Source organism: Octopus sinensis, linkage group LG11 (genome assembly GCF_006345805.1).
Source record: "Octopus sinensis linkage group LG11, ASM634580v1, whole genome shotgun sequence".
Taxonomy (NCBI): domain Eukaryota; kingdom Metazoa; phylum Mollusca; class Cephalopoda; order Octopoda; family Octopodidae; genus Octopus; species Octopus sinensis.
In genome coordinates, this window is record NC_043007.1 from 11,178,322 (window position 1) to 11,191,830 (window position 13,509).

A 13,509-nucleotide genomic window follows, 5' to 3' on the forward strand; every position below is an offset into this window, starting at 1 on the left:
AACTGGGGGAACTTTTCAAAATTTTCGCTGCGTTAGTTTTGAATTATGACATTGGGCTATGTGTGTGTCAAGTTTCATCAGAATCGGTTGAAAGCCGTGGTCAGGGTGAGGGTACAAGCAAACAGACACACAGAAACACACACAGACAAACTGCCGTTTATATATAGAGAGATATTTTTACATAAATTTATATTTTTCTTTACTTTTTCTCTTATATCTTCTTACTTTACCTGTAGTTGTATGTTATTTTTTTTTATTTCATCTTTACATCTGTTAAATCATCATCATCATCATCATCGTTTAGCGTCCGATTTTCCATGCTAGCATGGGTTGGACGGTTCTACTGGGGTCTGTGAAGCCAGAAGGCTTCATCAGGCCCTGTCAAATCTGGTAGTACATACGCATAATGCATAATATGTTCTAACTTCTGAAAATTATATGTAATTGATCTACATCTTCCAAGGAATATGTTAACCTTTGTTGTATAAGCTCATAAAGCCCTGATGAGATCCTGCCCCCATATAATTGAAAATGATGACCAATTCTTAGCATATGACCCTACTCAAATGCTTAGAATTATGAATCACCTAGGGGCATGAACTGAAACATATATGTAGGTTCTTGGCATCTGCCATTTCTTTTAGAGTTTCATAATTTACTAGCTCTATGACCCGGCAACGCAGGGTCATAGTGCTAGTGCATGCATATACAGCTGCATGTGTGCGCACATACACGCGAGTACTGTCCAAATCTACGAACAATCACATACAACTAGCTGGCATTCAATTGGCGTATCAAGTTTCGAGCATTTTGATTGGGTTTTGGATAGAAAATTCACAAAAAAAAAATCACTTCTATTGATTTTTTAATGGCTTTGCGGGGTGACTGGGGAAATGTAAAGATGTGCACGACCACCCTTGGATGGTTTTGAATGACTATAGAAAGTGCCAGCCCTCTAACAGAAAAATTGTGGATTCGTATAAAGAACACACACACAGACACACATTTTGCCATTTATATATATAGATATTTATATTAGACAATTGCACTGGTATGGTCATGTGTTGTGAATGAATAATGACAGCTGTGTGAAAAAGTGTCACACCATAGCAGTTAAGGGAACCTTTGGAAGAGGTAGACCCAGGAAAACCTGGGATGAGGTGGTGAAGCAAGACCTTCAAACATTGGGTCTTACTGAGGCAATGACTAGTGACCGGGACCTTTGGAGATATGCTGTGCTTGAGAAGACCCAACAAGCCAAGTGAGACCGTAGCTCATGCCCTATGCCAGTGGATGTAACCAGCCCATTTATGAATACCCCTCGTTTATTGGACAATAAACCTTGCTTGTGAAGACATTGAGGCAAGTGAAATTAAAATCAAAATTGCTGACGTGGCCGATGACAGTACCGCCTGACTTGCACTCGTGCCAGTGGGACGTTAAAAGCATATTCGAACGTGGGGTGTAACTGACCCACTTATGAGTACCCCTCATTCATTGGACAATGAACTTTGCTTGCGAAGACCAATTGAGGCAATTGTAAATAAATCAAAATCGCTGACGTGGCCGATGACATTACCGCCTGATTGGCACTGATGCCAGTGGAACGCTAAAAGCACATTACTGATGTGGCTGATGACAGTACCGCCTGATTGGCTCCTGTGCCAGTGACACGTGAAAAGCATGATCATTACCAGTGTTGCTTTACAGGCACATGTGCTGGTGGCACGTGAAAAACAACATTCAAGTGTGGCTGTTGCCAGTGCCACCAGACTGGCTCCTGTGCAGGTAGCATGTAAAAGCACCCACTACACTCTCGGAATGGTTGGCGTTAGGAAGGGCATCCAGCTGTAGAAACTTTGCCAGATCAGATTGAGCCTGGTGCAGCCTCTGGCTCACCAGTTCTCAGTCAAACCGTCCAACCCATGCCAGCATGGAAAGTGGGTGTAAAATGATGATGATGAGGTCCATATTACACAAAGTACAAAGACCAGAGAAAATTAAAGGGGTGGAAGAAATGTGTTATAAGTTCAGCAGCTGTTTCTGGGGACTTGGAGATCCATAATAATTTTGGAAGACGTAGTTCATCACAATATGTGGCCTTATGGATACGATAAACATTGGACAAGACAAGTCTCCATCATCAAGATGGAGAAGATCTTACATTTCAGATCTTAAAGCAGAGAAGTTCAAAGATAGAATGATTGAATGTGAAGAGCTAGCTGTATTAGAGGGGAGAAATAGGAAAGCCGATGGGGTTGGGGGGTATTAAGGTAGAGAATGGTAAGAGGAGAAAAGATAGTTCAGGAATGAGGGTACTAGTGGAGGTAGTGCCTCCATTTTGTTGGAATTTTCTTCCCGTTTCTTTCTTTTTCTATTTAATTATTTGAATTTTATGAACTGTCTTTGGACTTTTTCTTTAATTAAACATGGCAAAGAACAAAGAATGACTTGTGGAGTGGGAGATTACAGCACCCAAAAAATGGTTGGAAGAATTTGCAAAAAAAGACGATGGCCTTGAGGACTTATGCCAAGTCCCTCGACACCATCACAGTCTTCGGAAAAAATGTAATAGAAAAAGAGTTGGAAACATATATGCCAACTATTAAATATATCTCTCGGGATAATGGGGGGGGATCAAACATGCAATGGTGTGGTTGCTATTTGACTCCCCCGAAGAGGCTTGCGAATTCGCGAGCCAGCCCCAACTGAGGTAGTAATAGAAGTAAATGTGGGTTGGTACTGGAAGTGAAGCACTGATGTATGCTGAGGTGTATGAAATTGAATAGAGGGAGGTGAATAGAGAGAGAGAGAGAGGGAGGGAGGGAGAGATTGATAGAGTAGTAACCAATTGAGTGAAGTAAGAGTAAGTTTATGTAAAGCTTTCTTAGTGCATTCTACAGAAGGTTGAGATAATCCAGTTGCTACAATAAGTGCATCAACCCTGTAGAGCCCTCCAGAGAGGTTAGGGAAGTATTGCTTAATTTGGGAAAGATGGAATAGGCCAACTAGGTCAGTAACCTGGGCTGAGTCAGATGAGCCCATGTGTATATCGAAGAAATTCATAGATGAGTTGCAGGTCCAATAATTATCTTTGAAGTTAATTAGAGTTTTCCTTGCAGCCAGGATGATAACAATGTCAGGTCGAGAAATAGGTGCATACTTTCGAGTGAAGATTAAAGCTTTATTTAAGAGAAATGATCATACTGAAGAATATTAATTTGAGATGTCAAACTGAAGGAAATTGGCATGCAGTTTATAAGGAAGAGAGTGGAACCAAGTGATGACATTACCAGTAAATTCCAAAGTGGAAACTTAACATTAGTTCTATCTAACAAGGTATAGAATTTGATGGATAATGTATTGACTAATTTGACCTAAGTCTGATTTAGTGGGGCAGATCAGTCTAATAGAAGGCTCAGTGGAGAAGTTGGATTTGTAGTCTTTCAGAGTGAAGTAGGTGGGGTATATATGGTTCAGTTGTATTTAGTAAATTTAGATCAGCAATGAGCTAACAGTAGATGTTGTTAATGTCCCATGTGCATGTTGATAATTTGTATTAAGTTCCTTTGATATAAGGTTGGTAAATATTTCCAAGGGAGGGTAGTATAAATTTCCAGTCTTGTCTAAAAAGACTAGCAGGTGTGGTGAACTCGTTATCTTAGATATAATTCTGGATATGTCCTTCTGAAAATAATTAGATCTATTAGAGAAAATAATGCTTTTTATCATGCGTAGTAAATTTTTTTCAAAGTTATCTAGTGCAGGGTTTGGGGTTGGATTTCTGTGAGACATTTAGGACAAGATTATGAAAATGTTTTGGACTGACAAAGGGCAAAAGCCCATGTTTCATTTTCATGAAACACCACATTTCACATACAAGCATCATACATCATGCCCTTCACTCCACATTCAGCACTCACGTCTCACTCTCCTGTGCCACACTATCTGCCCTTTCTCTGAGTGAGAAACCCAACGTTGCAAAACAGAGATAACAGTTCTCCCTTAAACATTCCACCCCCTCACCTGCACTCATTATGGCTAATACCTTCAGTGTGGAAACGTAAATATACAAAAGAGAATGCAGATATACTTACATATATGACATAGTTCCCATTGCAGATATCGTTGAAGACAACTTCAGTCTGTAAAAATAATAATTCTATTACTATAACAATTATAATCATATACTAGCAGTATCGCCTGGCGTTGCTCGTGTTTGTTTCGACCCTTTAGAATTGGAATTTTTGAAAAGTAAAAATTTTGCATTATCTAGCTTGTTATTCTCTTTAAGTGGACATTTTTCTAGTTGAAATACACTGAAAAATGGCGACGCAGCAGTAAAAAAATCGTAAAAAATAGGGATTTTCATAGAAAAAAAAGCACCTTTTTGATGTAAATAATTTTTGGTCTTAAGGTGGTCCGATTTGAATGTTTTTCTTCTACAGAATGAAGAGCAAGCCTTCTTCTATCATACTCTCAATTTTGGTAAACTTGCGCGCCACAGGGTCTCAGAGGAGATAGTGTTAGTTGAAGGCTACCAAACCTGCCACACAGACAACTTCAGCTTTATATATAAAGATATATATATATATATACACTCACACATATACATATATACATATACATATATACATATATATATATATATACATATATACACATATACATATACATATATACATATATACATATACATATATACATATATATATATAATATATATATATATATATATACATATATATATTATACATATATATATATATATAATATATATATATATATATATATATATATATTATATATATATATATATATATATATATATATATATACACCACACACATATATATATATGGTTCAAGGGAGGCACAAGCCTATGATGAACTGCACTGAGGCAAATATTCTCATTAGATGTGGTAAACCTGACACCATCTTCATTCCTCACATACCAATTACACCATCTAATGTCTCATACAAATTTAAGCCCTTACCGTTTCCTATCACACTTTCTTTTGCCATGAGCATTAATAAGATCAGGGCCAAACACTAAAAGTTGCTGGATTGGAATTTGAAAAACAAACAGAAATCTATCTTTACCTACTTCAATTATTATGTTTTTCTCTTATATTGGGTTGTCCGGAAAGTTCGTACTGATTTATAGTAGCTTACCTTTCGACTTATTTTAGAACATGGTTGAGTCCATAAAATAGGATTTGACAACATTTCCATTTAGAGCACAGTTTAAGCTATCTTTGCATGAAAGAAGGTTTATGTTCCGTTTTAAAGGGTTACAGAATTAACAAAGGTTATAGGAACATAAACCATATCTTCAGCATGGGCGCTACGATTAACGTATAATTATGGGACAAATACACAGTAAATACATGTGTATAAAATACACAATATGGCTATGACCTCCATTCCTCAGAATCTGCTAACCACAACCCTGTATAAACCAGCCACATTCAAAAGTACCCTTGGCAAAATCATCCTCTTGACTTCTTTCTCTTTACCACACTTTGGAGCATTTTATACTAAATTAACACGTTATCAAATTTTTTAACCCATCCTACCACACATCTCCTTCAAGAAACTGTGTCACTCCGCAGGACTTCCTGAAGATCATTCACTCACCATTCCTTCTCCTCCACCTCAACCACAGGCTTTCAAGAGTTGAAATTGGACCATTTTTAATAATTGCACCAGCTACATCTTGTTAAGGCTACACCTTACTCATAGTTCTGGAAAACACACACACACATACATATATGCATATCTATCTATCTATCTATCTATATATATATATATATATATATTATATATATATATATATATATATATATAGATATATATATATATATATATATATATTATATATATATATATAGATATATATATATATATATATATATATATATATATATTATATATATATATATATATATATATATATATAAGGCGAGCTGGCAGACACGTTAGCTCGCCGGGCGGAATGCTTAGCGGTATTTCGTCTATCGTTACGTTCTGAGTTCAAATTCCACTGAGGTCGACTTTTCCTTTCATCCTTTCGGGGTCAATAAATAAAAGTACCAATTACGCACAGGGGTCGATGTAATCGACTTAATCCGTTTGTCTGTCCTTGTTTGTCCTCTCTATGTTTAGCCCCTTGTGGGCAATAAAGAAATATATATATGTATGTATGTATGTATATATTAATGCACATATGCATACATACACAAACACACACATATAAGAAAACATATACATAGTATTTTTTCCTCATTAGTAAGATTATCCTCTGAATCAGGTACTGAATGTATGTAGGTTTTTTAATAATAGCAGAAACCTCCTCCTCATAACACACACACACACAAAGTATAAAATTGGGTTCAGAGAATCAAGTAGAACTCACAGAAAGCACCCTTACAAGGCTATTAGTTAATAGTAATTCTACTATGATGTGATTTAACTTGTTCATGCAACCCAATATCTAAGATACCCAAGTAGTAAATTATATTCAGAATCTCTCATACTTCCTGATTTTGTGATTTTATATGTATACAGATATATATATATATATATACATATATATATATACACATGTATTTTGGGAGTTTTTTTTTTTTTACATCCACTTCCCTAAGGTTTTTATATAGTTGTATGGTAAATTGGATGGAACAAGTATTTTTATGGTTGGACGGTTGTGCCTTTTTCCCCAAGGACCACTCGACGGTAACAATGTAAGGAGCAGAATATGTTGTCATTTCATTATATTTTTGCCAGCCAGGCAAACTGGAGCAAGCAATATATATATATATTCATCATCATCATCATCACCATCATCGTTTAGCGTCCGTTTTCCATGCTAGCATGGGTTGGACGGTTCTACTGGGGTCTGTGAAGCCAGAAGGCTTCATCAGGCCCAGTCAAATCTGGCAGTGTTTCTACGGCTGGATGCCCTTCCTAACGCCAACCACTCCGTGAGTGTAGTGGGTGCTTTTTACGTGCCACCCGCACTGGTGCCAGACAGAGCTGGCAAACGGCCACGAACGGATGGTGCTTTTTATGTGCCACCGGCACGAGGGCCAGGCGAGGCTGGCAACGGACACGAAACGGGGCGGTGCTGGCAACGGTCGCGAAACGGAAAGTTCTCTTACATGCCACCGGCACTGGTAACACATCTGCAATTTCCATTGATCGATTTCCATTGATCGATTTCGATTCTGATCCTCACTTGCCTCAACGAGGTCTTCACAAGCAGAGTTTCGACATGCCACCGGCACTGGTAGCACATCCGCAGTTTCCATATATATATATATATATATATATATATACATACATATACATATAGAGGGGCGGGCAAACAGACATACAGACAGACAGAGCTAGAGGAAGAGAGAGCAAGAGGAGAGACCAACAGAGAGAGAAAATGCGTGAGAGAGAGAGAGAGAGTGAAACAGAGCAAGAGGGAGAGAAAGAGAGATAGAGAAAGCAAGAAAGAGAGAGAAAGAGAGATAGACAGAGAAAGAGCTAGATAAAGAGAGAGCAAGTGAATGAAAGAAATGGCGAGGGAGAGCAAGAGAAGGAGAGAGCAAGAGAGAGAATGAAAGAAACATTAAAATGTTTGGATCTTTTCAGTTTGAACGGCAGTTTTTTCTAGCGGTGTCATATGAAATTGTCACCCATATTTATGACCCTAGAATTGATCTATTGCATTTCAATCTCTTTTAGGGTTAGGGTTAGGGTGGGGGGAAGGGTATATTTTTTTCTTCACAAATGTAAATAAACCCAATCTGTTTCTTAAACAAGGGACATATTCATACGGCACAGAATGTATTTTACCTCAATAGATGTCACTGATTGGTTGAAATTGCAGAAATTGAAGAAAAAAAACAAAACAAATATCTTACAAACTATAGAATTTTCTCAATAAAGCCAAGAGAAAAAGATGTTTTATAAACACATTCTACCAGTATACAAAGTTTAAAACTTTTTAGTTACCTAGAAATTATGTTAAAAACTGCCGTTCAAACCGAAAAGATCCAAATGTTTTCTGTCAAATAAGTCAGCATTAAAACAGCAAAGCCAAATACGTGCCACCTAAATGGTTCTGTGAAAGTGCCTCATGCTCTCTTGTGATGCTGTGAAAATAACAGCAGTTTGAACTTACCTCATTTGTTGTTTCAGTTGTATTATAATTATCTCTCTGTAACACCACTGTGTAATTCACAAAGTTCGTTACTTGTTCGGCATGAGAAAATCGTACTAGTAAGCTGTGATGATTTCTATCAACTTCTACGTTGATGTTAGATTGCCATTCTGAAATGTAAAGAAAACGGGATAACAGATTTTGTTAGAAACGGAATTCAAGTAAACTAATAAATTAATTTAGAAACTTTATCATTTTTTTGCATCCTTCATCAAAATCTTTAAAGATTTTGATAAATGATGCAATTAATTAAGATTAAGATTAATGTAAAAAATAAATAACGCTGAAGCAAAGTAACACCAAATATACAGTGCGTGTGTTTTTATTGGCTAAACTGGCAAAATGACCATTCCTAAATACAACAATATCTGTTTCAACACACGATTTCACATCAAAAATCTTGCAAAACAAACATTTAAAGAAACAGCATTTTGGCCTATATCTTAAGGGCTTAGAATAAATATGTCATACCCCTATGTTTCAAAAGAGATGACCGAAAGGATTGGTCTATGAGAGGCCATACATGTTTCATTAACATCTACTTTTCCATGCTGGCATGGGCTGGTTGGGATTTGTTAAGGCAGATTTTCTACAGCCAGATACCCTTCCAGTTGCCAACCCTCGTTGTGAAATCAAAGCAAGATGATAAACCAAACGATTTACCATTAATCCCATGAAATATTCCTGGGTCCTGCTATTACACATATATAACAGAAATATTTGTAACTAGCAGTATCGCCCGGCATTGCTCGGGTTTGTAAGGGAAATAACTATATAAGCATTTTTAGAGAGTTACTTCCCTTATATAATAGCGAAAAAAATGCATGAAATGGAAAAAAAATTATGGTAAATTTTTTTTAGAATCGTTGACTCATCGTAGACATTTTTAGAGAGTTACTTCCCTTATATAATAGCGCGAAAAAAATGCATGAAATGGAAAAAAAATTATGGTAAATTTTTTTTTAATTGTAGACTCATCGTAGACGCGCACTAATACCCAGAAGGGCTCGATATGAATCACGACTATAAGTTAAACTGCACCGCAAAATGTGGGAGTAGTTAGGAATCTAAATCATAGGAGACAGACACACAACCTCTCTTTTATATATAAAGATATAATATTAACAAGCATTAAATCAGGCATATATACAGACAAACAGACACAAAGAGATGAATAAAATAGCTCTTACGATATGGATAACAGTTCTTTTTCTGCAAAAGATAAAGAAAATATACAATAATAATAATAAATAAAATAAATGCACACGTTTAAAGCCTAGCCAGGCTCATGGGCTCGGTTTCCCGGTTTCAATGGCGTATGTGTTCCCCAGCTGGACGGGACGCCAGTCCATCGCAGTGTTACTCATTTTTGCCAGCTGAGTGGACTGGAGCAATGTGAAATGAAGTGTTTTGCTCAAGAACACAACGCGTCACCCGGTCCAGGAATCGAAACCACAATCTTATGATCATGATGCTGACACCCTAACCACTAAGCCACGTGCCTCCACATACAATAATAATATACAATATAATAATATAATATATAAACATGCAATATACCTACATATATACAATACATTATTACATGCACACACATATATTTAATTCTTGTACAAGAAGCTATGTCAATACTTTGATAGATGCAACAGGTCTATGATCAGAAGGTAACTGCAGTGATTCCTTAATTCATTCAGTTGTGAAGCATTTGGCATATATGATTTCTGTAATGCTACAATGGTGAAGGCAAATGGCTCAGTGGTTAGAGCATTTGGGCTTACAACTGTGAGGTTGTGAGTTCAATTCCTGGAACGAGCTGTGTTGAGTTCTTTGAGCAAGACATTATATTTTCCCATCGTTTCAGTCCACTCAGCTGTAGGAATGATTTGTAATGTCACTGGTGCCAAGCTGTATCGGGCTTTGTCTTTCCCTTGGACAGCACTGGTGGCACGGAGAGGGGAGGCTGGTATGCATGAATTGAGTGCTGGTCTCCCTTAAATAACCTTGCCCAGACATGTGCCTTGGAGATAAACTTTCCAGGTGCAATCCCATGGTCATTCATAATTGAAGGGAGTCTTTACCCTTTGAAACTAGAATGGAATATTGCTTTTACAGCTGGAATGATGCTGATGTCATTGGAATGAAACCATTTGTTTGAGACTGTTTGGATATTCAACCAGTTTTGGTGGCAGTAGCTATTAGCACTGGAAGCAAACATACACATACATACACACACACACACATGTGTGTGCAGAGATATATGCATATTGAGATGGAGGGAGAGAAGATACGACAGAGAGAGAGGCATCTTGGGCAAGTGTCTTCTACTATAGCCTCTGGCCGACCAATGCCTTGTGAGTGGATTTGGTAGATGGAAACTGAAAGAAGCCCGTCGTATATATGTATATGTACATATATATATATATATATATATATATATATATATATATATATATATATATATATATATATATATATATATATGTGTGTGTGTGTGTGTGTGTGTGCGTGTGTGTGTTTGTGTATCTGTGTTTGTCCCCCTAGCATTGCGTGACAACCGATGCTGGTGTGTTTATGTCCCTGTTACTTAGTGTTCGGCAAAACTGACCGATAGAATAAGTACTGGGCTAACAAAGAATAAGTCCCGGGGTCGAGTTGCTCGACTAAAGGCGGTGCTCCAGCATGGCCGCAGTCAAATGACTGAAACAAGTGAAAGAGTAAAAGAGAGAGAGAGAGAGGGAGAAAGAGAAAGGGAGAAGAACATTACAATTCATTAGCTGAACACAACTGACATAAACCTTTTCTCTCTCCTCATCCCCATATAAGGAAATATGCTCTCACACATGCAGACAGAGTGAAGTGGGGGGGGGGGGGGGAATGAGAATAACATTACAACAAGAGAAACATAAAAAAAACACCTGATGTCAAATAAGTCAGCATCGAATCAGCACCACCAAATTAGCGGCACCGAAATGACTGTGCCAAAATGGTGTGCCAAAGTGGCTGTGCCGAAACGTGTCATGCCCTGTGGCAGTTGCTACCCTAGAAGAATGTTGGACATTCCTCCCTGAACCAAGGAATCTGTCTTTTCATTTTTTCATCTTTTATCGGTTTCGGTCATTAGACTGGCCATGCTGGGGCAAAGCCTTGAAGAATTTTAAGTGGAATGAATCATTCCCAGTACTTGTTCAATTTTTTTTTAAAGCCTGATTATTCATTTTATTGGTCCTCTTTTGTTGAGCTGCTAAGTTACGGAGATGAAACACACCAAAACTGGTTGTCAAGTAGTGGTAGGGGTCAAATACACACACAAACACACACACACAAAACATGCATTCACGCACACATGCACACTCACACACACACACACAAAACATGCATTCACGCACACATGCACACTCACACACACACACACAAAACACATCCGCTTGTACACACATACACACACTTGCACACACACACACTTATGCTCACTCACACACATATACAATGGTCTTTTAGTTTCCGTGTACCAAATCCACTCACAAGGGTTTGGTCAACCCTAGGCTATAAAAGAAGACACTTGCCCAAGGTGCCACGCAGTGGGACTGAACCTGGCATCATGTGGTTGAGAAGCAAACTTCTGACCACACAACCATAATTGCCCCTATATGTTTCCCTTTTTTCTTTTCATTTTGTTTATTATCATGTGCAGGCAAAACACTTCATTTCACGTTACTCCAGTCCACTCGGCTGACAAAAGTGAGTAACCCTGCGACAGACTGGCGTCCCATCCAGGTGGGGAATTTATGCGCCAAGGAAACGGGGAAACCGGCCCTTATGAGTTGGTATGACTCGAGAAGGTAACCTTTACATTTACTTTACCACCACCACCACCACCACCACCACCACCACCAAAACTACCATCCCCACCACTAACACCAACACTGCCACCACTACCACCATCACTTGCAGCTAGTCACTACCACCCTACCATAATCGCTTCTCATCACCATCACCACAACAACTAGCATCACCAACACTAACACACCACCACCACCGCCACTGCCAACACCATCACTGCAGCTAGTCACTACCACCCTACCATCACCCTCACCATAACCCCTTCTCATCACCACCACCACCACCACAAAAACAACCAGCATCACCACCACCACCACTACCGCTAACACACGACCACCACTAACACCACTACTACCACTGCCACTGTTACCCTTACCCTCACCACCACTAACTGCTACCATATGGTAACACTAGGCCCGACACACACACACACACACATTTAAATACACAGACTAAAACAGGAAAACGTTAAAACAACAACAAAAAAAGAACTGGAAATACCATAAAGCAAAACAAAGAATAAAAGTTTGATTACGTAATGAATGAAACGGAGATGTGTGAAGGAATTTAAATTAAACATGTTATCTAACTGTTTTTCGCTCCCTCCACACATCTAACCGTCTGTACGCTCATCTGAACAATACAGCTACTTGTTAAGGACAGAGAGAGAGAGAGAACAAAACATGCCATTTACAGTGTCTTGTTTACTCGCTTACTTGTTTCAGTCATTTGACTGCGGCCATGCTGGAGCACCGCCTTTTAATCGAGCAACTCGAACCCGGGACTTATTCTTTTGTAAGCCCAGTACTTATTCTATCGGTCTCTTTTTTGCCGAACCGCTAAGTGACGGGGACGTAAACACACCAGCATCGGTTGTCAAGCAATGCTAGAGGGACAAACACACAAACATATACACACACATGCACACACACACACATATATATATATATATATATATATATATATATATATATATATATATATATATATTAAAATTTTATGTATTGATTAAGTCTTTCCTTGTTTGTTTTTCAAAATAGTGGTTTTGTCTCTAATAATATTATATAATATTTTACTATAAAATTGGATTTAATCCTAAATCTGATTTTTTCCCTGTAAATTTGGATTTATTCCCTAATATTTATTATTATATATATATATATACATATATACGACAGGCTTCTTTCAGTTTCCGTCTACCAAATCCACTCACAAGGCTTTGGTCGGCCCGAGGCTATAGCAGAAGACACTTGCCCAAGATGCCACGCAGTGGGACTGAACCCAGAAGCATGTGGTTGGTTAGCCAGCTACTTACCACACAGCCACTCTTGTGTACTTTTTCTAAATGATTTTTCCATCATCACACCAAAGAATATGATAAAATAAGTTTTGCTTGATTACTGGGGGTCAGTTAAATCAAATACAACCTCACTTCCCCTGAAAAAGAAGAATTC

At 38.1% G+C, this 13,509-nt stretch overlaps 1 protein-coding gene across 2 annotated transcripts in view; it reads right to left on the reverse strand.

The window, feature by feature from the left end:
- Positions 1-13,509, reverse strand: part of LOC115217418 — a 52,991-nt gene that overhangs the window by 22,217 nt on the left and 17,265 nt on the right. For both annotated transcript variants that reach the window (XM_036507065.1, XM_036507066.1), the window contains 3 exons: positions 9,406-9,427; positions 8,177-8,325; positions 4,098-4,145 (listed from right to left, as the gene is read on the reverse strand). In XM_036507065.1, coding sequence (XP_036362958.1) covers positions 4,098-4,145; positions 8,177-8,325; positions 9,406-9,427 — 219 coding nt within the window. The remainder of the gene's footprint in view (positions 1-4,097; positions 4,146-8,176; positions 8,326-9,405; positions 9,428-13,509) is intronic.